The sequence below is a fragment of the Zootermopsis nevadensis genome, unplaced genomic scaffold, assembly GCF_977971745.1.
Source record: "Zootermopsis nevadensis isolate Lab colony 2312 unplaced genomic scaffold, Znev_1.0 Znev_ptg000029l, whole genome shotgun sequence".
NCBI classification, from domain to species: Eukaryota; Metazoa; Arthropoda; class Insecta; order Blattodea; family Termopsidae; genus Zootermopsis; species Zootermopsis nevadensis.
In genome coordinates this window covers 12,876,955-12,902,379 of record NW_028259161.1, presented here as the reverse complement: position 1 = coordinate 12,902,379, position 25,425 = coordinate 12,876,955, and the positions used below count along the sequence as shown (strand labels likewise).

The 25,425-nt window shown below is 36.5% G+C and overlaps 3 protein-coding genes across 8 annotated transcripts in view; 1 reads left to right on the top strand and 2 right to left on the bottom strand.

Moving 5' to 3' along the window:
- LOC110840276 (nephrin) overlaps positions 1–1,120 on the bottom strand; it is a 545,495-nt gene extending 544,375 nt beyond the window's left edge. Inside the window, exon 1 of the mRNA XM_087357910.1 lies at positions 833–1,120. The gene's annotated coding sequence lies outside the window, so the exon portion shown is untranslated. The remainder of the gene's footprint in view (positions 1–832) is intronic.
- A 3,491-nt stretch (positions 1,121–4,611) lies between these two features.
- On the bottom strand, positions 4,612–20,727 carry sip3 (septin interacting protein 3). 6 transcript variants are annotated; one of them, XM_087357913.1, is made up of 13 exons: positions 20,530–20,727; positions 18,393–18,485; positions 17,916–18,068; positions 17,642–17,690; positions 16,562–16,792; positions 15,465–15,564; positions 13,984–14,126; positions 12,405–12,611; positions 11,654–11,809; positions 8,821–9,021; positions 7,865–8,048; positions 6,773–6,889; positions 4,612–6,383 (listed from the first exon to the last, which is right to left on the bottom strand). In XM_087357913.1, exons 1-13 carry the CDS (start codon positions 20,656–20,658, stop codon positions 6,227–6,229), a joined length of 1,920 nt encoding a protein of 639 aa, XP_087214039.1. In that variant the 5' UTR covers positions 20,659–20,727; the 3' UTR covers positions 4,612–6,226. The 6 variants fall into 6 exon arrangements, with proteins under 6 accessions (XP_087214039.1, XP_087214040.1, XP_087214043.1 ...); XM_087357914.1 differs by having other exon boundaries at positions 4,612–6,380; XM_087357917.1 differs by having other exon boundaries at positions 4,612–6,321.
- Positions 20,703–24,911, top strand: LOC110831432 (speedy protein A). The gene is made up of 6 exons (XM_087357936.1): positions 20,703–20,813; positions 21,081–21,295; positions 21,832–21,979; positions 22,438–22,609; positions 23,125–23,326; positions 23,412–24,911. The coding sequence occupies exons 2-6, from the start codon at positions 21,109–21,111 to the stop codon at positions 23,459–23,461; spliced, it is 759 nt and encodes a 252-aa protein (XP_087214062.1). The 5' UTR covers positions 20,703–20,813; positions 21,081–21,108; the 3' UTR covers positions 23,462–24,911.
- The last annotated feature ends 514 nt before the right edge of the window (positions 24,912–25,425 follow it).

Genomic DNA, 25,425 nt, shown 5'->3' with positions numbered 1-25,425 from the left:
CGATCTCTTACTATGACTCATTCTGGCACTACACATGTAACGCCGTGTGGACTTTCAGGTAAATAACTGAAGTCCACACGGCCGTAGTCATGAGAATCTTAAATATCATTGTGGTTCTGTCCGCGTTTCTCATTGTCTCCATCCACGCTGTAAATCCCACACCCCTCCTTGATTTGTGGACAGATAAAATAAATTTAAATAATTCACAGTGCAAATTTGGGTCGCCGTGTTTGAGATACAGTCTGTCCAAGCACCACGCAGGGTACACGAATTTCCTTACAAATGAGGCAGTTTTGTGAGATGTGAAAGAAAATATTGGTCTCAATGTCATTTATACCTAATTTCAGAGAATGTCATCCCTTATTGTGAATGCTACTACACCAGAAGCTATAACGAAATAATAGAACACATGTGGCTTTCGATCACCATGCAATTGGTACTAAATATGAGAGAATAACAGAAGTTCTGAAGATGTTTATTGGTTTATTTTTAAATGACTTTAAAAACATTGAATCTTTCAGTCTGTCAGATAAGTAATCGAAAATTTCTTTCTAAAACAAAGGCACTACACGTAAGCTAAATATATCTATCGCTTTCTTTGTTCTCAATACAGAAGACTGTGTCCGCCCAACACCAGATTTTCACGGATCACAACTGTAATATACTTTATTTCCAATGCCGCTATTCTCTTACCATACACAATCATTATTATCACTCCCTCATCCCTCATTCAAATTATTGGGCTAAATACAGTGTGTTTTTCATGCCATCAGTCTCCTAACCCTACTTTTTATCATTATGCATGTGTATATGCAATATCAGCCTTGATTACCTGTTCTTTTCCTCTGGGTGCAGCTGATGTCTCCATCTTTTCTTCGGCCGTCCAGATCCTCTCCGTGCCAGTAGTTTCGTTCACTTTACCCTCACATTGCAAGTTCTTGAAATACGATCGATTTTTCTCAATGTGGCGTCTTCCACTCAATCACGAAAAATGACAAAATGTGCGTGTGGGCACGTGTTGCCCTTTAGACTATTTCCACTTTAATTCCGAAATATTTCACAGCCAACTAAGTTAAACACAGTCACCTGCACAAACAGACACTCCACCGCCTTCAAAGGAAGCGAGCGGGATTAACCTACACGCATGTAATGCCTTCATTTGTGAGCTTAGTTCTTCATTTCAACACAGCAAGTAGCGAAATAGCACAACACAGCTAATGGAAGTAGGCCTAGCAAACGTATGCACAAAATCTTCTTTTCTGAAATGTTACTTGCAAGAGAAAATCGATGATGATCCTCGAGGCAGTTAGGAATTAAGACACTGCATGCCACAATAACAAATTAAGGCCTTACGGGCATTACTTAAGAAATGCAGTATTATCGGAAGTTCCAGCACATGATAGCACTAAACTAAGCAATTCGAAGTGCAAGCAAATAACCATAATTCCAACATGGGTAGGTTTATCGATTCCGATACACCATTCAAGTATCGCACTCGAAAGCAAATGAAAAGGAAGGAAAGGGCGATTTCGGTAGCAATAATGTCTGACCAAACTGATATTTTCCTCAGTCACTCACGGCAACTGCACTTGTATTGCAAGAAAGGGTTCACAGCCGCTTTATCGCCATTATTTTGAAGATTTGTAAATAATCAGCCTATACGTTAATTGATACAGCGACATTATATAACCTGCAAATCAACAACTTTAGAACTCAACCTGTCAAACTTTATAATATATCTTAAATTTTGGATTTTTCTCACATCACTTCACTGGATATGACATTTCCTTTAAGCTTACATTGTGAAAAGGGGTATTTTATGCACATTGTGTTTAAGAATTTCATAATAGGCAAGTTTCATTATTCAGAAGAATTAGAACTGTATTGTACTCCTTCAGGGATAGCAAATTCCTATGATACACAGTTCTTGAAAATACGAAAGCTCATATATCATCTGGTGAACCATTTCCATCACTGCAGAAACTCTTCATCAGGTTGCAACAAACATGAGGGAAGAACTGAATTTGTGCACTGCTGAATGCTGTGGACATTTCCAACAGTTAATACAAGTTCTCTGTTTTCTGATTTCAATGTAATTTATTTTTTGACAATCAGAACTGCGATCACTCTGTATTAATACCTTAATAACACACCCATTTTCAATCAGTGTAAACTGCTTCAGAGGGAGACTTAAGTATCTTCAGACCGGTAGCAATTCAAAATATGTAATACAGAGTTGTTGCAGTTTTATTTATTACAGCCTCAGCAAATATTTGTACATTCACCACGATTACCACAACACCACATAATGCTTCTGCCACTTCAATCAGCCTGTTATTCTTCAAGATGCAAATAAATTTTCACACACAGAGTCAAAATATATTTTAAAAAAATGTCTGGAAGTATGATATATATGTCTGCCAGCCACTCAATGTAGAACTTGAGTATGATGACAGTACAAACAATTCCGCAATAAAGTCATGTCGACTTTGATGCCGCTAATTTCTGGAATAAACTTCAAAGCTACATAATCTGCTGGTCACCACAGACCAGTTAAAAAATATTTAATTGCTTTGCACCAATGGCATCTGCAAGGTATCGTATCCCACGAGCTACTAACATGGGGTTCTGCATTTAAAAAAAGAAAAGAGGAGAAGAAGAAACATTTTGAAGCTATTTTCATTAACCCTGGAGACTTTTCTTTTGAAATGTGACATTTTACACACCAATATTAATAGCAGAGATAGGCGGGGCATGTAGCCCGCATGGATGGGACAAGAGTTGTGCACCTGGTATTGGTTGGGAAGCCTGAGGCGAAGAGACCGCTGGGGAGACCTAGACATAGATGGGAGGATAATCTCAGGCGGGATCTATGGGAGATAGGAGTCAAAGGAGACTGGATTTTGTTGGCCCAGGACAGGGTTTGGCGGAGGGTTTTGGTTAATTCGGTGATGAACCTTCGGGTTCGGTAAGCCATCTAGTTAGTTAATATTAACAGCACAATGGATGAGACATAACCTCTAGACGTTCAGGTTCAGACATCAACACGAATCACTGCCACTGCTGCTGTCACTATACAGCATTCCAGTTAAGATGAGAGGCGACGTGAACGAGGTCTCATAAGAGGAAGTTACGTTACCGCTACCTACTGTCCCTCATCCAGTGTCATTTCATATTACTGTCCTTGCTTTTCAAAGAAATAGCAATGATAACGATTTACAGCATCATATTGGCCACAGCAGATAGACAGCATTGCAGTAACAGAGATATTATCGGAATGAGAGCATTTGTTTTGACTCTCGGCTTTTCTAGGATAAGGTACACAAATCAACATACAAAATCATGTAACAAAAATGTTCTGAGAGTTCTTAAAATGAGAAGCTTCATCTGCTTTATAACTCTACTCCAGAGAAAGACAAAATGTTACGAGTAAAATCAAAATATTACTAAAAACTTCAAAAATGAAGATACTAACAAAAATCACAACACAATTATAAGACCATTTAGTGTCAATTTTTCAGATGTAAAATTACAAATGTAAATCTGTATTATCTATACAAGTCTTTACACAAAATTTGTATAGGGCACAAAACCGTCATTTAGTACGCCACCGGTCGTCAAACTATACACACAGAAAATCATTTTGATTTGCTGAACATGAAATATGTACAGCCAGTAAACAAACCTTGCTTTCTCTTCAGAATTATCTTCCCACTTTACACCTTGTGCTCGTAATTGAATTATAATAAATTATGGTTTTGATCTCAAGCAGAAAATTTACAGCATATGATAAAACTTGAAATTAAATACCAGACCCAATGAAACAAATGAATATGAATTAATTTTTGACTTCTTCTTCATTACGCCGTCTCCTTTACAGGAGGTTGGCGACATATGAACAGGAGCCTTCCATCCTCTTCTCGGACTGGGACCTGTTCATATGTTTTTTAGGCATTGCCTTCTTCTGTGTGTATGGAGTATGGAGTGCCACGGAGAAACCGGGGAAGCCCCGGAGGAAAACACGGCTCCGTGTTGCCTAGACCATGGCCTTGCCCAACACAAGTTATAAATTCGGGCACCGCCGGGAATCAAACCCGGGACCCCAGGATTACAGGGCCAGCGTTCTAACCGCTAGACCACTGTGGCTGGCCTAGCATTAATTAATCAAGAATCATTATCCATCAGTACAGGTACTGCAGACACAAAACAAAGTACGAGTAGGAAAACCTTCAAAAATCGGTACAGAAGCCAAGTTGCACATTTGTTGCACCACTAGTCTGCAAAAAAAGAAAAAAGAAGCAACCCTCTCTCTCACTTTCCTTACGTCATATTAATATTCTTTTTTAAATAAAAGAAAGCTTAAGATTCTAGAACACTGCCCGCATACAGTCGTTATATTTACATAAACCGTGGCCTCTTCCAATAACCAATACAAGTACTGCAAATAATCGGACACGTCTGTGAAAAATTTTGCGTCTTGCCAACTTTGTCTGCTTTACATAACACTATACATAAATGAAGCAAAACATCTCAACACTTTCCAAAAAGTGGGAACACAACTGCCCCCAACCTGCTCCACTTCAGAACTGGGAATTTTGAATCACATAACAGTTTCATTATTTCATATTTATTCATAAAATATTTCTGATTGTTTCTGGACATGTATTTTCTTCCAGATGCCAAGATTCAAGCATAAGAAACTGCAAAAATTATGTCTGTATGCATGTCGTATGTTTATATTTCAAACAATGACACAGAAACAATAATGGACAAAAAAATTACAAAAATGTCAAAATGTATCCAGTTGTAGAAACTTTGCTTTTGTCTCGTACAGCGTGCTCTCAACAACGCTTTCATCTACCACAAACTTAACAAGTCAAAAAAAAATTTCTAAATTACATAACTGAAGTCCGCGAGAGACATTAACCCACAGTGGTTACAAAACAATTTTTTCATCCGCTGATAAGTCTGAGGTCTCCATTCCCAAACCAAAGAAACATTTACCTAATAAAAACCCAGAATGTTGACTAGACAGAAAATTGATAACCACTAAATCAAATTCTTGGTGCCAAAATTCATAAATACTCAATCACACGCTCCAGGGTATGTCTCAGAAACAAAATCAAAAATTTTGTGGGTTCTGTGTGGAATTCATACACATCATGTAAGCCTCTATACAAAGTACTGAACTGTCAAAGTCACGCACAATTTTCTTTCTCTCCTGTTCAGAGATTTGAAAAATGATTTGTTTTCCTTACATATTGCAAACCTCGTAGCTTCTGATTTAAACCCCAGCATTTAATAATGTCAGAACTTCAAAGCCCAGCAGCGAATGTATGAAGTCATAAAACACGAAGAGTAAATATGAAACATTTCATTATTTTTTTAATTTTAAATACATCAGATATTTTTGCTTTCACCTAAAAGTATTTTTACATACCATTCTTCGAACCTTACACATGTATCCTTCCTCTTCTACATATTTCCCATCTAGTCCCTGTAGATTTAATATTCTGATATATAGTACTTGCTCAAAATTAATAATGTTTCGTGTACAAAAATATTTTCAACTCAATTAGATTTCGTCTTCACAGAATGAAGCAACGTCATTCCTTTCTACGGCAGTACACGACTCTCATATACCAATATATAACGTCCGGCAAAGCAAATTCTACATATAATACAGTATCATACACCGAGTAATAAAACATGGAAAATAAGCCGCAGATCACGTCAACTTTCATGAATGCTTCTTGCATGAAAATAACATTGGATTTGATTTACCACATATTAATTTTTGGTATACGTACGTATAAAATATTTGAAAATGTCTAATAACTGTGAACCAAAAATAACACAGTAAGAATTATGAAAAGGTTATAGTCGGCGCAGTAGATTTTGGCCGGTGGAATTTTCAAAGGGAAGGTTAGGAGCGAGTCATTTGTGCGATAGTATAATGCTGACTGCACCGAGGAGCTTATCGGACTGAACGCCCAAACAAAAGAAATACACTGACCGTGCCACCTCAGGTACACAGAATAGGCCCGTCCACCAGTTCCGCTAGCTTCTCCACCGGCCAAAAACTACTGCTCACTAATACGCATATTTTCAGAGCAATACTCCAAAACATTAAATGTCAACATGAAATTTAAAAATGCAAGTAATTTTGAACTCATTAATTTCAGACCAAAATCTAATGTTGGTACGATGAATTTTTACTGTGTCCTCAATCTGAGCCTTGTGACTGGCCAAACTTTTGAATTCTTCGTCGTCTGATCTCCTCCTGTTCTTTGGTAAGCGCAGAGACATCTTCCTCGCTATCTGCCGAGGAAAGGAATGGATCAGGCGTGAAACCAACAGCACCTTCACTGCTTTCATTTCTACTGGACAGACCACAAGATATGAATAATACATAAAGCATGTATGCTAGTACCAATACTTCAGAAAACATTTCATTAATTCAATAAAAATAAACTTCCTGTTTATCCACAATATACATTTACAACGACGTAACTACAGATCTGCAAAACACGTAAAATACTAAGTACAGAGGTTCAGGTAAGAACTATGTACGAAGTAAACCAAAACTGAGTACAAAGATGTTATCTCTGGAATTTCACAGATAGCTTAATTGCTTTCATAGTCATTTACTACAGATAAAAATACCGATGTAAAACAATCACATTACAGGTTAAAAAAATACAGTCATGAATAATTTTCTTACAAATAATGATCATTACTTACGTACACAAAGACTCAATTATTCAGTTACCTGCTACTAGAAGGAACAGATTCAGCTGATTGATGTGTTGAAGGTGTCGTAGTTGTAGGAGCTGCAGTTGTCGCTGTATTTTCTAAACCTGTTGTAGCAACTGACGACGCAGCCATACTAAAATTAAAACAAACCACAATATTTATTCCATTCACAATCAGAGGTTGAGGTATCACTTACAGTCAAAAACAATTAATTTGCTACTGTAATAAAAAACTAAACAGAAAAGTTTCTGAAATTACACATTTACAGCAGAGTTTAAATGTCTTCATTATAACCAATCTTCGGATTAAAATTTTTTCGACCATAAGTCTATCAATAAGGAAACTTACTACACAGCGTATAGCTGCGAAAGCTGGCACAAAAATATTGTAGTGAATTAATTTTAGTTAACATATGGTAAATTAGAAATGTAGAGATTTGAAGTTACATAGAATTATGTATAGTAGACATTTGAATTTGCTACAAGGTAGGAATGTGTTGATGTCATTTCCTGGCATTGAGTAAAGCAGCAAGGCTAGCTCACCTTACTCTCAGGGGATGAGAAAGAAAAATTTAACCGGAAATGCAGACATAGCCATTAGGCAGTCAGCAGAAGTATGGGAAAATGTGAACAAACTGTTAACGAGGGAAGTGGGAGATAGATCGCGGTCAGAACCGCCGGAACCTTGAAGATAGAAAGAGGTCACGGAAGCCAAGGGCAAGGGGACACTGATAACAGGTAAGCGCTGAGGCGATGACTCCGATAATAGTATGGGTAGAACGATAAATCTTCAAAATTTACGTAACCAGAGTGTTGTTAAGATAAAGTGAACTAGCCTTAATTAGGAAGGTAATGTTTAATACAAATGTAAAATTTCTGTAGTACTTAGTGTTAGAAATAAATGGTGTATAGTCTTAGGGAACAAGCTGTAGCTTCACTTTAAGAAATATCATATCAGCCGACGACAGCATCCTTGTGAACTTGCCTTGCTTCATTCCAAGCCACGCTACCAACATTAGCAGGACTCAACCTATCCAAATTATCATCATTACAACATGATAAAAACTGGCTTTACTTTAAATTAACTTGCTGGCATTATTATGTTCTACCTTGATGATGCTGACGCTGCAGCTGAATACTGAAGCATCAGTGTAACAGATGCATCCAAAAGCAGTTGAATGTTGCGAAGACATTGAAGACGTGCTTCCACGCTCTCTTTTGTTACTCCTTCCATCCGTTGCAGCTCTTCTGTTGAAAGCCCTGTGAAATTGGCTGGTGGCATAGGTGGTGGTACTGTTGAGAACACAGGAATAAGAAACAAATAGTTCTGAGTACTCAAGTGAAGATTTGACCCATCCTGCTTACCAAACCAAACATAAATCAATCCTAGTCACAACATGAGAATATTAATTAAATTAAATTAAATCCTTGGCATAACAGCTCCAGAGGGCCAAAGCCGACTAGCTTGACTGCTGGCCTCACGTTCACATGCCTAAGCAGAGATGAACGATCATCCAACCAGATATAGGGTGACGTGTAGTCAGCACGACAAACCCCCAGCCCTTGCTAGTTTTCCTGACCGGATTCCGCTACTCATTGTAGCTCCCCAATTTCCTCATGATGCTGGGTTGGCACCAGTCCCATACACTGGCCGAAAGCTCATGAGAAAATTTCTTCTCCCCCCGAGACTCGAACCAGCGCATGTCTTTCAAATCGGGAACATCATTTAGACTTGTCCTGTACTTTAAGGAAGAAGATAACATACTCAGAAAATACCAACCAAAATCCTGGAAGCAACAGTAAGCTATAATCCATATTCCATTAAAATTAAGAAATATCAACATAAAGTTAAACATAGTTGCTCTAATTCTACTTTGCAAGATTCTGAAAGAAGCAGGTTTAAAATAACAATCCACATGTGGCTTCCCCCACCTCTATACAAAAATTATGGTTATGATATTATATTTATTTATTATTCCCAAGTTCTTCAACCTTCCGGGTTAGCCTATTGATGCTGCCAAGTCTTCAATCATAAAGAATGATAGTCCCTTACATAAACACTTACTGAAAGGCATGAAAGGAAATGGAGGGCAGAAGAATGGCACATTTGCTCCGGGCTGTAATGGCGGAGGTGGTGAGGTAAACTGACGAGCAGTAGGCGTAGACGTGGATGTTGAGGTGGAAGAGCTTGCTGACTGAGATGTTGCAGACGCTGATGTTCCACTGCCATTTGTAGCTGGGGCAGCTGACGTCCCTGCAACTGAGCCTGAAGAAAAGAAAGATCATATTCAGACTGTGCCTTTAACTCAAAGATATCATAGATCAAACTTACATTTGTAACATGTAATGAAGTTCTTGTTGCAGCATCTAACCTGCAAAATTGAAACTGTCTTTTACATTTAAAAACATTAAAAATAGTGAAATTAGAAGAATGAGTGAATGTACCAAAGTAATGACATTTATGCTAAACAGAGGTGAAAGGTAAACATAATAAAGTATAAAACTTATTGCACACTCACAGTGAATTCATACCTGAAGGGTATAAAACAGGTAACATGAAAACACATTTTCACAAGAGATCTCAAGTTAATTAGCTACATAGAGCGACATCTTTTCTGGTAATTCAACAGTTACTCAGTCAGACAAATTCTATCTTTTACAGAGCATAAAGGTTCATTACCATGTTCACAAGAGCCCACCACCAGTCTACATCATGATCCAGATGAAACCAGTCCACAGGTTCATATAATATTTCTCTAAAATCCATTTTTATATTACACTTACATCTGTGCCTAGATTTTCTCAAATAGTCTCTTCTCTTCAGGTTTTCTGTTCACAACCACATTTTGTATAAATTTCTCACCCAAACTATGCAAGCTACATGCCTTGCCCATATCATCCTCCTTTACATGACATCATGAAGAGTACAAATTATGAAGCTTGTCACAATGCAATTTTTTCCACCCTCCTATTGTTTCTTCTTAACTTTTAAGTCTGAATATCCTCCTCAGCACCTTACTCTCAAACTGCTCAATATGTGGTTTTCCACTAATGTGAAAGTCCAAATTTCACATCAATATAAAACATTATAGTTTTTTTAAAACTGAGCATTCTTTTAAAATCTGTATAATAAAATACATATACACGAAAGACAAAAATTCCGTTGCCTGAATTTTGTTATTTGTAAGTATTACTGTATATAAATCAGCAGCAAATGTTGTTCGGTTGGTTTGTGAACTTTCTTTTTAATCACTACTATACTACGAAAAATGCAAAAAACATAAATATATCTATTCAACATTAAGATTTATCTACTTATGTATCTTTTACTTAATCTTCTTATTAACAAAGCATATTGTAATCTGATACATATGTTTCACCAAAATACATTATGATATGTCTTAAACATTGTTTTCTTTCATCTCTACCAATTCAGATGTTTATCGAGACTGATCGCTGGCAGAACAGCATAGATTCAGAGGGTCTTGACTTTGTACTACAAAGGGACCAATTAATATAATGTATAGCCTGTGATATATATTCAAATATATTTGTTAGTTGGTTGGGGATCATCTTCTAAAATCTATTTTCAGTTATTATAACAAAAATGTGTCTGTTAAATGATTCAAATATCAGGTACGAAACATAATAACCAAGATTTTCTTCTGGGTTGTTGCGCTGTGTAGTCTGGTCGATGTTAACCAACGTTTCAGAGGTCGTACTGCCTCCGTCATCAGGGAAATTCATCATTAATTCCCGTCATGAAGATCTCTGTCTTCTGGGTTGTTGCGCCGTGTAGTCTGGTCGATGTTAACCAACGTTTCAGAGGTCATACTGCCTCCGTCATCAGGGCGATGAGTATGAAGATTTCTGTCTTCTGGGTTGTTGCGCTGTGTAGTCTGGTCGATGTTAACCAATGTTTCAGAGGTCATACTGCCTCCGTCATCATCGCCCTGATGATGGAGGCAGTATGACCTCTGAAATGTTGGTAAACATCTACCAGACTAAACAGCGCAACAACCCAGAAGACAGAAATCTTCATACTCACCGCTGTGAAAACCTCAAATCTTATATAATAACCAAGCTGCAACATGTATGTTCATTGCTTGCTATTTTCCCTTCATTCTTGTTGGTTCTAGTTACTTTGCTCCATAATAAAGCTCTCACTTGTAATTCAGCCTTAAAAATTTGCAATGGATTATTCATTACTTTCAGCTACTTTGAGCCTTGGTCGAACTATATCAATCTATCATACAACAGATTCCTGACTTCTCATGTTTCAAGACAAAAATTATACGATCACCACAAATAAATATATACAGAGTGATTCAAAAGGTTAGAACCAAACTGAAGGAGCATATAGGGGGACTCAGAGAGAACAATTTTCGGATAGGAATCCACGTCCTCCGGAGTTATCCTGAGTCGGTCGAGGCCATTGAAGGTAGGGACGTCTAATAACATACCACTGAAACAATCGTATTTTGCTATTCTCCTACTAGCTTAATTTTTTTTTGTTAATGTACAAAGATTACATTAGCAGTCTTACAAACTAAATTTACAACAGGTATGTTATCAGACGTCCCTACCTTCAATGGCCTCGAATGACTCAGGATAACTTCAGAGGACGTGGATTCCTATCCGAAAGTTGTTCTCTCTGAGTCCCTCTATACGCTCCTTCAGTTTGGCCCTAACCTTTTGAATCACCTTTATAAATACCACAAAGATTGTATCTAGCGACCCAGAACAGCAGAAATGTCTGACAGAGATGACAAATCCAAACCAAGCTGTATGCAGTCTCCTTCATATTAATTAATCTTTGCAGTATAAAGACAAAAGACTGCAGTTATGCAAGCCTAGATCCTTGTTCACAAGACATGTGTCTGGAAGTGAACCAGTACCTGTGGCACTTGACTGTTGAGCTCGTTCTTCTGTTTGCCGCCGAGTGTTTTCTGCTGGCCCTGCAGCAGGTGGCTGAGGAAAAGCCTGCCAAAAAGGAAATGGTCCAGGAAATACACCTGCAGCTCCAATCAGGGGTTGGAAAGGATTGACACCAGCTGTAAATCATCATCAACCACATATTAACTCCTAAAACCAATGGCCTCTTCATACGATATACTGACAGCAACATACTTACCTACAAACCCAAATTTAATTCAATTCATTTATTTATTTAAGTGTCTGTCAACAGCGAGAAGAAAATAACACGCAAACACTGATAATTCATACAAATAATAAAAATAATAATTTAAAATATTAAAAATACAAAAAACAAACAGAATAACTAAAAATATAAATGTACCATATTAAATATAGCAGCCAAATACAGGCAAACACAAAATAAAAAACAATATGATATAAAAAGATAAATAAATTAAAAAGTATAAGTAGAAGCAAATAATCCACCTAGGTAAAGGCTTATATAAATGTAAAATGCTAATGAAATACAAGGAACAAAATAATAGCAAGAATTAAACTAAAAACAAATAACGAAGCTAGATAATAGTAAAAGTCAGGAAATAAGTTAGAACTTAATATAGTGTCATTCAGCCAGGTTAATAATTCAATTAATTTATTAAAATGATTACATTTTTATTATACAGAGAAATAACAATTTTCCTTCTTCTTTCTTAACAATGTCACTCCACTCACCGGGTGGTTGTGGTGGTCCTGCTACAGGAGCACCCTGCAACTGCTGGCCTTGAGGTTGTCCCACTTGAGGAACTGGAGGATTCTGCACATTTGTTGTGGGGGTTCTCAAGATGTTCAACCTGCATGTGGGACAGGTCTGCTGGCGTTGAAACCACGATCGGAGGCACGATGTGTGAAAAATGTGGTTACATGGTAGCTTCTTTGAGGCTATAATCACCAACAAGCATAGTAACTTAATAACGGTTTCACAATCATTTCATGAAACAATGTAGTCAAAAATATTCCGGGAACGCTGCATCGTACTGACCAACACAAAAAAATATAAAATAAGCAAACAAACAACTATTAACGCTATAAAAAAGACACTATTGCCATACGCGTTTCAACCTCAAGATGTCATCATCAGTGGCATCAGGGAAATTAATTAATTTAATCAAATAGTTTAAACTGGATTTAGAAAATAAATAATGAATAGGGTATTTAACAAAAGTATTTCAAGCGATAGTGCACTAGATGTTGCTATTCACAAGAGTTGAACTCTGGACTTAGCTATTGATCAGATGGGCCAGTGGCCATAGCTGGTCTGCGGCGAGCTGTGGTTGCGTCGTCCGTACCTGTGAACTCCAGAATCGTGGATGTGAGACTGTCAGTTGATATCATGGACATATTAAGAGTAGCTCCAAAGGGCAAAATGCTAGATATTTTAGAAAAATTCCATATATACAAAAGTGGTAAACACAAAGCCATCATTAACGAACAAAACGCCCAAGATTCTAACGTATTATTTGACCTGGCATTAAAGAGGAGAAAGTAAATTTTCAATAGTTGGCCACCCTGATTTCGAGCTTACATATACCCCACGCATTCCAACCGGCAGTCTCTCACCCACGATCCTGGAGTTCACAGGTACGGACAATGCAACCACAGCTCGCCGCAGACCAGCTATGGCCACCGGACCATCCAATCAATAGCTAAGTGCAGAGTTCAACCCTTGTGAATAACAACATCTGGTGCAGTGTCGCTTGAAATATTTTTGTTAAATACCCTATTCATTATTTATTTTCTAAATCCAGTTTAAACCATTTGATTAAATTAATTAATTTCCCTGATGCCACTGATGATGACCTCTTGAGGTTGAAACGTGTTTGGCAATAGCGTCTCTTTTATAGCGTTAATAGTTGTTTGTTTGCTTATTTTATATTCTAATACACTACATGGTATGCAAAGTTTTAACAACACAAAAAAGGTGGGTGGCACAGAGAAGAAAAAGACACAAATTGCATCTTCCTCACACCTGAAGTGAATGAATACTTTATATGCCAACTCTCTAGACTGCCTCTGCAGAAACTGACATCTATACACATCTTAATATACCAGTGGTACACCTAATGCTTAATACCAACAATTTGTTTCATAAAAATTATATTCAAATAATATACCACAAGCGTAATACTTACTTGTAAAACAAATAACACTACTTCCCAAGAGCGCACATAAAATGTGTCTGAAAATTTGTGTAACAAGTTAATATAATGAATCTGATTATACTGATATAAAAGAATGCAACTTTTGTGCTTGCCTGTTACCATTTCTTCTCTGCAGATTATACACACATTATCTGCTGCAGCCAACTCTTCTGGAGTAGCATCGGGATACAGCGTGTTCATGTTTCGGATTGCACGGCGAGACAAGATCACATCGTTGAATGCTTTCTTAAATGATCTGGGAAAAAAAAGTCACTTCATCATACAAATCAATGGCTATATATAAAACTAATATAAACAAATGCAAAATTCAGAAAATACTTTTGTAATACTTAAAGTGACCAACATACAAACAAAAAAAACCGTTTTGCGATCAAAATTCATGTAATATTTAACACACAACTACTCTGATGGTTACTTATGACATGTCGATATCTATTCAAAGTTAACAGTGTGTTAAGCAAATCACAATGTTGCCACTAGTAAAATACTAAGTGTGTATTGTTTCTTGTATTTCATGGCATGGAAGTCCTGTGGAAATGACAGACCAAAATGAAAAGGAATGATGTTTCTTTACATCACTGCAAGTTATACACTTATTGTTGCTTTTAATAAATCATTTGGCTTTTATTTAAATGGACTTAAAAAATTATGTAATACGTGAAGCTCTTAGGGTGACTGAACACAATAAAATTATGTTTAATAATACCAGAAACTGTTTTTGTATCTATCTTTCTTATTTTGTCATGAGCCGGGACAGCTTAGTCAGTATAGTGACTAGCTACGGGCTGGACGGCCGGGGTTCGATCCCCGACGGGGGCGGAGGATTTTTCCTCTAGCCTCTGCATCCAGACCGGCTCTGTAGCCCACCAAGCCTCCTCTACAATGGGTACCGGGGTCCTTTCCCGGGGGTAAAGCCGGCCGGGGCGTGATGCTGACCACTCACCCCCATCTAGTGCCGAGGTCAAGGAAGAGAGGAGCTATACCTCCACTCACCCCAAGCGCCTGTGTGGCATGTAGCGGGACAAACTTTACTTTACTTTCTTTTTGCCCCCCCCCCCCCCCCCCCAAATTCCCTGGTAGTTATTTCTTAAGTTTCTTTAGCAACACTTTTTCAACCACTGCACCAAATGGGAAAACAATTGTGGATCGTAAGTCAGGGACAGAAGAACAAAGAGTTCCTGTCCTAGTTTTCTGTCTAAAGGGACTCTGGAAAACAGAAAAGCCTCAGTCAATGAAGTGTTAAATTATGCAGCTACGTTATACGACAGACTTTTAACCTACGACAGAAAAATCTAATTGCTTTCTAAAAAAAAAAACCTACTCCACACCTGAGAAAGAATTCAGCGTTGCTGAGGTATGATCTAAAGCTTTCACGGCGACTGACATTAATAAAATATTCTAAGTGCCAACTGGTTAAAAATCACTGATGTTTCAGCGACCATCTCTGTCCCCGAAGCATCAGTAATTTTTAACCACCTGACATGGGCTACAGCCTAAGATTTTATCACACTTTGACAAAGACTTTTTCAATAGAAATGTAAATTTCAAGAGAGTAAATGCAAAATATGCTCACCTCATTGTGTAGTACATCGGCCTAAATGCAAATAATGGTAATGTGTAGATTCGAACCATGATGGCAACAAAGGCGATGTATAAAATGACTTTGATAAAACCTGCAACAAGATCATGACTAATACAGTTGAATGCAGTAAAATGAGATTTTCACCACCACATATCATATACTAAAACCCTCATTAAAGAGGACATATGAATTAGCTCGTCTGACAGTGTCGGAATAGAGTGAATTTGTGCAACACAGATTACAGTATAGAAAAATTACAGGAAAGGGTAAAGAACATAGGACAAAAAGAATATAACAGTATGAAACGGATAAAAGAAAATAACAAGTGGGCAATAAGGTAGGATACTACCGGGTCTACAATTTATGAGGCTGCGGTCATGCTTGCATTGCGTGGTCGGCCGGCGCTCTGTTGATGTAGGTTGGAGTTGTGCGCGTTCTTCCGGTGGGTGACCGGTGAATCAGTTTCAGTGCCCCTAGTAACAGCGAACTACAAATATTTCTCATCACTAATGCATGTCATTACATTAATTGTTCTTACCTTAAATCATAAAAGATGTTCAAAGTGACTTCCTTGTGCTTGCAGGCAAGCTTCACATCTCGTTAACATGTTTCAAAATACTCGACGAAGCTCTTCTTGGGAAATTGCCGAATATTTTCTTCGTCGAGTATTTTGAAACGTGTTAACGATATGTGAAGTTGCCTGCAAGCACAAGGTAGTCACTTTGAACATCTTTGTGATATAAGGTAAGAACAATTAATGTAATGACATGTACTAGTGACGAGAAATATTCGTAGTCCGCTGTTACTAGCGGCACTGAAACTGATTCACCGGTCACCCACTGGAAGAACGAGCATAACTCCCACCCATATCAACAGAGCGCCGGCCGACCACGCAATGCAAGCACAACCGCAGCCTCATAAATTGTAGACCCGGTATAAAAAACATTTCCCATTGAAGTTCAGCCAACCACATGAGTAAATTATTGTTCAATACCCCTGTCAAAAACAAGACCATAGTAATACATATCCAATAATTCCAACTACCAATCACAAAAGCAATCTATAATTATAACTTCCATATGACTCACCCATGACCAATTCAGTATACAAAAGAAATACAGCCTTGCTGTCCCATGGATTTTCACTGTTCAGATCAATCGTGTGGAGCGTATACTTAATGAAGATGTTGATGATGATGGTAAGAAGGATGGCATATTCAAATCCAAATACAAGTTGCACTGATGCACCCTTGGTGATTGTGGACTGATATGCATGACACACAAAATTCAGGTCAAGAGCACCAAGCATGGTGAGCAATGCTGCAAAAAAGTCACATTCATCCACAGGAATCAAACATTATTATTGCTCTTTCCAGTAAAAAGCCCACTGAACCCTGTTAGAAACACTGCAAAACACATTCCTTCCATCATTTTAAAGGCCCTCCTAAGAATGCTTGGCTTTTGACTGATATTTTAAAAACTCTTTAGGAATTCTGTCAAAGCTCATCGTGTCCAAGTATTTCTTTTCCAATTCTCCTCTACTGTTCTACAAATTCTGATATTTTGACTTGTTTCATGCTGCAAAAATAACAAATTACTTTCATTAATGTTTTGTTAAATTACAAATATTTAACTAAAGGATTTCTAACTCCCTGGTAGCAGAACCCACAGGTCCAACACTGACAACACCAAAGCCCGCCAATGGACTTAATCCTGAGCCAACTCCATCCATTGACCACGCTCACAGCCCACCTCCCTAAGATCCATAAAAAAGGATTTCAGCAATTTTAATTTGGCTGACATGTCTATGATCAACAGTAATCTGCGATACCTTTTTTCAGACTTCCTCGTTACATTTACCTGGTGTATTAATGGACAAATGATTAAATCTGTAGATTATGACATGTCCTTAGTTGGTATTCTGTCACATTTTCTGCAAATTGTTTATTATATAAGGCAAACAGCAAATAAAAGTAAATATTTAACTCACGTAGTCTACAGAAATGGTATAAATGTTATGTACAGGTGAATTCAATGTCTAACTGAAGCGGGCTGCTCTGTGGCATATATTATGAATTCTGTATTAAATAATCATATAAAAATAGTCCCCAAGGTCTTGTAAAGCAAAATCACTGACTCATGATTCTGTATTGTTTACAAATAACTTACACAAAACTCGTATGTGGAACAACCACGATATAACTGGGCTTCTTTCCATCTGAAAACAGAACGCAGCACAGATTCAATAAACTTGTCGCACTGTTTCTTGCGGTACCAATTCTGCAAGGATGCTAACAAAATGTTGACATGAATATTGCTCAAAATACAACTTTATCAATAAGTATTCTAGGGTATTTTATTTCAGGATATGTACAAGTCAGTGCATTACGCTGCAATGAGAGAAGTGCCATCTATTCTTACAAAGACTAAGAAGTTTACTTACAAAATCTACTCTGTCCTCTGCCAGCCAGTGGAAAGACTTCAAGAACAGAAGAACAGTGAAAAGTGCAACAAACTTTGGACTAAAATCATCTCGAAAAACAGTGAATGCCAGGCATGTTTCTGTGACAGCATACCATGACCGTTCCATGAGATGCTGCAATAAAAAGAAATATCTGCATGATATACTGCAACAAATGGTTTAATTCCATTTCCCACCGAGAACATCTGCCACCTTTACAGCAGCTTCTGCTTTCAAACTATCCCAATAATACCCTGAGAAGCAGCAAAACTTAACAACGTATCAGAAACATTCATTCACTCAGACATGAAGTCACAGCAGAGAAAAAAATGCTAATTCAAGTTACCATCTGCGTGCATTGTACGGCTTCACCATTAAGAAACTGGTATATTTTGTCTGAGTTTTAACCTCTTTCCCCTCTATGAAGTCCTACTATACTAAATATGTTGAATACAATACCTCAAATTCTGCAGCTCTCAACTGTCCAAAAAATACTTTCCTCATCAGTTTTCCCACCAGTATTACCATGATGAATGCCTGGACATATATTACCTGCAAAACAAAAATATATGACAACATATAACTAACACCATGAAACAGTCCCCAAAAAGTTGGTCATACACTTAGCTAGCTCATCAACAAACATCCTGTCTTTTATGGAGCCTGTAATTTCATTACCATGTTCACATCAGTCTGCTACAAGTCTCTGTCCTGAACCAAATAAATCCAATTCACACCCTCCCAGGCAATTGATAATTTTCCTGAGATTCAAATTTAAGATTATCCTCCAATCTATACCTAGGTCTTCCACATGATCTTTTCCCTTCAGGCTTTCCAACTAACATTTTGTATGCTTTTCCCAACACGCAAACTAAATGTCCCACACACCTCATTTTCTTTGGTCTGATCACCACAGTAATATTTCAGGAAGAGTACAAATTATGGAGTTCCTCACAATCCATACTTTTCCAGCCTCCGGTCAGTTCATTCCTTTCAGGTCTAAATATTCTCCTGAACACCCTGTTCTCAAACACCCTCAATCTGTGTTCTTCTCCTTATGTCAGAATAAAATTTCACATCCATACAAAACAACAGATAAAATAATAGTTCTGTATATTTCAATATTTATGTTTTTAGATAACATACGGGATGACAAAAGATTCTAAACTGCACTGTAGTAAGCATTCCCTGAATTTAATTCACTCTTAGTTTCATCGCGAATAAAATCATCCCCAAAAATGTTAACTTTTCCACATTCTTAAAGGATTTATTAGCTACCATTTTACATGACTTAGTCCTGTAGTCAAGAGACAAAACATGAACATATAAACAAAGTTTTCTTAACTTAAACAAAAAATACAGCAAAGTCCATACAGATACATATTTATTTAATGGAATGCTCTTTAAAAACAAAGATAGCAGTACTTTGAGCTTGTCTGACAATTTTACAGAATTTTCTTTTTTTTTAAGAAAAGGTGCTACTACAGCATACCACCACAAAAGAGCAATGATCCAATGCATTTCCTATTCAGAACAATCTAAAACAAGATGCTTTATTGCCACTGCTTTTGAAATTTGCCCTTACATGGTCCAACAAAACCAGGATGGACTGGAACTGAATTTAACATGGCAGCTTCATGGTACATTCCACAGATCCTTCATACAAAAGCCAAGGATGCAAAACATGTCACAATATTAATATGAACACTCGGTACAATATAATAAAAGAATTATAACTGCATACTTATTACAGATACTTACATAAATATTTACAGTATTTGTTTTCAACTGAAGTAAATTCTTCTATAAAGTAGAAGAGAAGATGACCAGAAATATGATGCATGATATAATGTGCATTAAACCTATGCAAATACAGCAAACAGGAAAATCCATATGACATCAATAACCACATTTAAACGTCTTTATCTTCAAAGTAATGAACTCTTTCATAATCTTATAATAATCCCATAATTAGTATCTATTTATATTAGTAATTCAAGTGCATGAAAGTATACATTCATTCCTGACACCACTGGTTGTATGCCTGACAAATATTACTAGATGATTATAATACGATAGGTTAGGTTGAGTCACTTTAGTTAAAATTAGCATTTATAATCACTCAGTACTACCTGCAGACTAATGTGTGATGAGCTGGGTAATTAAAGACCTACACTTTTACCTGAATTTCAAGTTCTCCTCTCAGTACCATGCTAAATCCAACATTTCATAACAAACCACGATACGAACACACATCGAACATCCAGATATAACTGTACACACCATCATGATCCTCTAAAAGTCTCAGAATAAAAAAGATTTTATTCACATTCCACAAATCCTTTACAGGCCCAAACCAGGGACGTAGAACATATCATAGAACAAATACTTGTTTCAATCTACCTTTGCATATTGCCCTGAGAACCTATGACAATGAGCTCATGTTTCATTGATATAGGTTATTATTCCAAATACACGCTCCGAAAAGAATACAGAATTTTGTTACAATAATAACTAAATTATGCAATGTCATTAACGATTTAATAATAAGCCTTACCAAAAAGCAATTGAAATGTCAAAAGAACGGAGTACCTACCGCCATACTCGGATTTGATTTTGTTATATACACTACTGATGGATAGAACTGCTTTTTTTGATAGTATGCATTTCCAATAACCGCAGTAGTTAATGCTAAACTAATTAATGTAATTCCTGCCGCGCGCATATCGAAATTTCGTCTACTCTCGAAGCAAATCTATCCCTCATCGACACCACCATAAATTTCACTAGTGCTGCTCTCCGTAGGAAAATATTGTACTAAAGGATTACGTGTCTGTCGAATAAGTCGCAGGATTGCGCGCCAAGAATTTTTTAAACTTCGTAAGTAGTTAATTAGTATATTGATTAATATATGCTGAAATATGACAATTTTATGTCAATGAACAGGGCGTATCGTTCTTAATACCATTTAGAGCTTAAATTACCTCCCTGTACATTATTTTGACACCAATATTAAAATCATTCTTCCATGCTTATTGTTCATATTTTTATTTAGTTTGTGATATGGCTATTAAAAATTTATGTTGTTTTTAAGATACAATGCTACAGTACTTAAGTTAGCAGTAACCTTTACCTCCTTTTTCACAGGTACAAACAGTACTGCCAGTACCAGAAAATGCCTCAAAACAACAATAAAATATGCATGTCTCCAAAGGATATCACAAAAGATGTTTACATTGACAAGCCTGATAGTGGATGCAATTGCTGGGTTTCACAAGGAATACGAAATTATCCAACAAGAAAACTCACCACTGCAATGATAGTCGATGAAAGAGAAATAGATATGTTTTTACAGTTTTTAGGTACCTTGTATATGCAATGTAAAATATGGTTGTTTTCCAAAACTGTATTTGTACATATTTACTAATTACTAAATAAGTATACATATTCTATAAAGACACATAAAACTCATAGAGAATAGCATTAATTCTCTTAGAATAAACACTCTAATGTTTTCAAAATACTAAAGGATGAACGTGTGTAACATATGTTACAATAAGTATCTTGCTACACACCTGATTATAATATTCTAATATTTTATTAAATAATAATAGATTTGAATGAGATGAACAAATTAAATCAAACTATGATACTGATAGCAGTAATAGATAATGAATTTCTGTTTAGTGATTCACCTCGATACTGAAAGATTAAATTAACTTTTACATACAGCTTTTCATCAGCCACTGTGGCCAATATAGAAATTAAATTTAAGTTCAGAGCTGTAAGCTAAATGGGATTTATATTCAGCTGGCTGGCAAGCAGCTACATGTTGAAGGGACTGTATTATTAACAAAAAATTAATTTTGCACATGCATCTCTCTTAATGTGTCTCAAGATGAAGATCCGGTAATCCAGGAATTTCTCAAGAATGATACTTGTTCAAAACTTGCTGATAAATACCTCCTGGCCATGGTTTTCACTTACTTCAAACGAGCCCAGTATGCTCCACAGGAATTCACACGCTATAATTTCTTTGTTGCATTGTAAGTGATACAAATTATGTAAGTACTGAATTGAATGTATGTACATAACAGAACCTGACAAAATTAATAGAAATGTAATATTTTGAATGATTTTTAATGCTACACAAATTTAATAGCATGAAGGAAAACTACTTTCACCATTGATGGTAATTGGATTCTATGCAGAATAAGTTTGATACAGTTCATAGCTTCACAATGAATTTCCCTAAAACCGATTTCAATATTATTCTTCAATATTTAACTTGGTCACCCTAACAATTGAAGTCAAAAAATAAAGATTATGAAAATCAATATGTTTTTTCTCCAATCCTTGAGCAGACCGTTTTAAAATAACCCAAGCCTCTGTTGCCATTACCAATTGCAAACAAATAAAAAATTAAAACAGTTTAAGAAACTATTCCCTTTTCCACTTTATGGCTACCAATATGAAATGTAACTTTTTTTTATGGAAATGCCAGATTCCTGGCCCATGACATAGAAGAAGATGATGAAGATATAAAGTGTGAGCTGTACGTGTGGACCTTCGGATTTCACTGGCAGTGGCAGTATCAAGAGTTGCTTACAAGCAGAGAAACTCTCTGGAAGGTTATTGGCCATCGTGGTATTGTCAGCAGAGCATGCTGTGAAAAGGTATGCCCAATGAAGCTTACTTATGCACTGCCAGCTTCTCCACCAGCCAAAAACTTCTGCGCTGACTATAACGATTCATACGCCAATGGGTAGATATCAACGTTTTGGAGAAACACGTAACCTCAAACTTCAGGGCCAAAGTTAGCCACATGAGTCCACACAGCATTACAAAAAAGAAGACCATCGACATGACAGAATTTCAAAAATGGCTTTCTGTAGCTTTTAAGTTTCCGAGACAGCATATATAAGCGCGTGTAGTGTGAGGTATTTAACACTGATGCAATATGTGGGAGCAAATGTTATTTTGACATACTGACAACCACTTCACTTCTTTGGGTACAGGGACCATTAACAAACACACACTGATACATTCTAAAAGGTATAAAATATAAATTATATAAAAGTACTGCAAAGGGATCTGATGCCCTCCATTGACAAAAGCGCAATGAATCGATGTTGTCACAAATCCTTAAAGAAACATCAGCGTGTTAAAGGTTACACGATTCCTATGACAGGTAATGTCGCTCCAGCCAAACCATCCTATATGGCAGAGGAACAGAGCTGAAATTCATGCTGGGGCTAACCGACCATATGATGAAACAAGTGAATCTGCTTGCTCCAGCTGTTGTAAACTGAAATCCGTCATTAAGACCAGTGATTCTGACGTCTTTGAAAGTAGCGATGATACAGACAGCATTAGCAGTGACAATCTCAGAGGTAAGAACAGAAATAATTTGGATTTTCAAATACAAACATTACCTCAATATTCATTATTTTTACTTGACTTCTTAATTTGTTGCAGAGATTTCTCAGTCACCAGTCAACATCTGTGAAGTGTTCATGAATGAATAGATGATAAGAATGGAACCAGTTATGAAAATTCAGTTACATCAAAAATCCATGACCACCTCCATGCTTCTGAAAAGAAGTCAACTGAACAAATATTACAGTTAATGAACCCAGATTTTAATTACAACCTGTTGTTTAATAATTTTTTTCAATGTCAATTAAAGTAATGTTTTCATATTGTATAGAATATGATGAATTTGAATTCGTGCAAATTGTCACAAAACGTCCTTTAAAGAGACCAATTACACCAACAGGCAGTTTCAGACATTTGATATGAATAAATGCTCTAGACACAGTTTTAATATTCCAAATTCACAGCACTGATAAATATGAATGAAGTTTCTTTTTAATTATAAACCAATAATATGTTCACATTACTTTATTATATAATATTTTATAAATGTGAAATTCTACGAACTCATCAGACTTTAACAATTTGCCCAAAATCAACAAACATTAATAAAAGTGTCTATACGACAGGGTCTGAATGACCATGTTCGCAAAATATTAATTAAAAAATACTTTAGTATGCAACACCTAAAGTTAACAGCTAAGCTGATTTTAATTTTTAAAAATCTGAAGCACCCAGGTTTTAAATGTAAATATGCAATCTTGCAACAGAGTACAATAGAATGTCATTTATCTGAATTAATTAAATGTGGATGTTATGGGATTTACTGAATAACCAGACAACAGTTGTACCAAATAAATGAACTAAAGTTTTCTGTACAATTTGAGATAGATTTAGTTCATAATGTGTAGATAATAAGAAAATAATTAATGAACTGGATGTACAAAGATGCAAAAATTTGCATTTTATATTTAACCCAAGAATGAAAATGTTTTGTTTAAATTAATTTTGATTCTTAAATGATCGTTTTTCACCCATCGCTTTACTGTATCTAGACGTCGGAGTATGTACTATGTTCACTTTTAAAATCTTGCCTAAATTTACTCTAGATCAGGCACCTCATATGGAAATACTTTGATAGCGTTGAATAAAGGTTTATAAGCTGTCATTAAACTTGTGCATATTTTCCTACATCTGATAATTTATAATATTTAAAAACACACATTTCATAAGCTGGTTCTGCTTCCATAATCATGTGAAACCATACAACATAATCACTTGGGGCCACTGAAAAGAGCTAGTATCAAACAATGTGTTTTAAACACGTTCTGCGTTGCTTTAATTAATAGACAAAGAACAATGTCCAAGAATATTCATAATTTTAATCTTTATATCCTGTTACTATTGTCATCATTCATATAATATGAATGCATACCTAAATTTTAAATCAGTATTTTTTTAAGTGTCATATGTTCATTGTTATTGTGTTAGTCTGTTCATGTTTTCAATTTATGAGTGTAAGAAAAATAGTAATTTAAATGTATAGTTTATAAAGACTGAATTTAAAATGTTACTGTTTTAAACTAGTAATAAATAGTTACCCATGTATACATACAGTATTACTGTTGGTTTAAAATTTGTGGGAAAACAAATATAATTTTGCCAATTTCACTTTCCTGGTACCTGCATCTTGTCGTGGTCGTGGGGCTTGAGTACCTCAGTGACCCCAAGAGCTATGCTGGCGGTAGCATAGCTACTGGTAGGGCCTCCCTAGCCAGATTGGTCGAGGGGGAGAGGTCAGGTGCCCTAGTCCTCCAGGTTGGGGGTTGGTTGCAAGGCTAACAACCTTGCACCATAAAAAGGAAAATGTTTCAAAACCTCGATCAAAGCCTCGTACAGACAGACCTAACAGAGGACCGAATGGAAGAGGAGAATTGGGGAGGATATGGACCGAATATGGACCGGAGAGCCATAGAAGGAAAAGAATTTTTCTTTCCATGTAAAGTAAACCATACCAAGTACAAACTTAAAAGTTGTGTGCACATAATGAAAATTGTCCCTCCTTTCTTACCTTCATTCCCTATGGCTCACCGTTGCATCCATAACCCAAGACCCT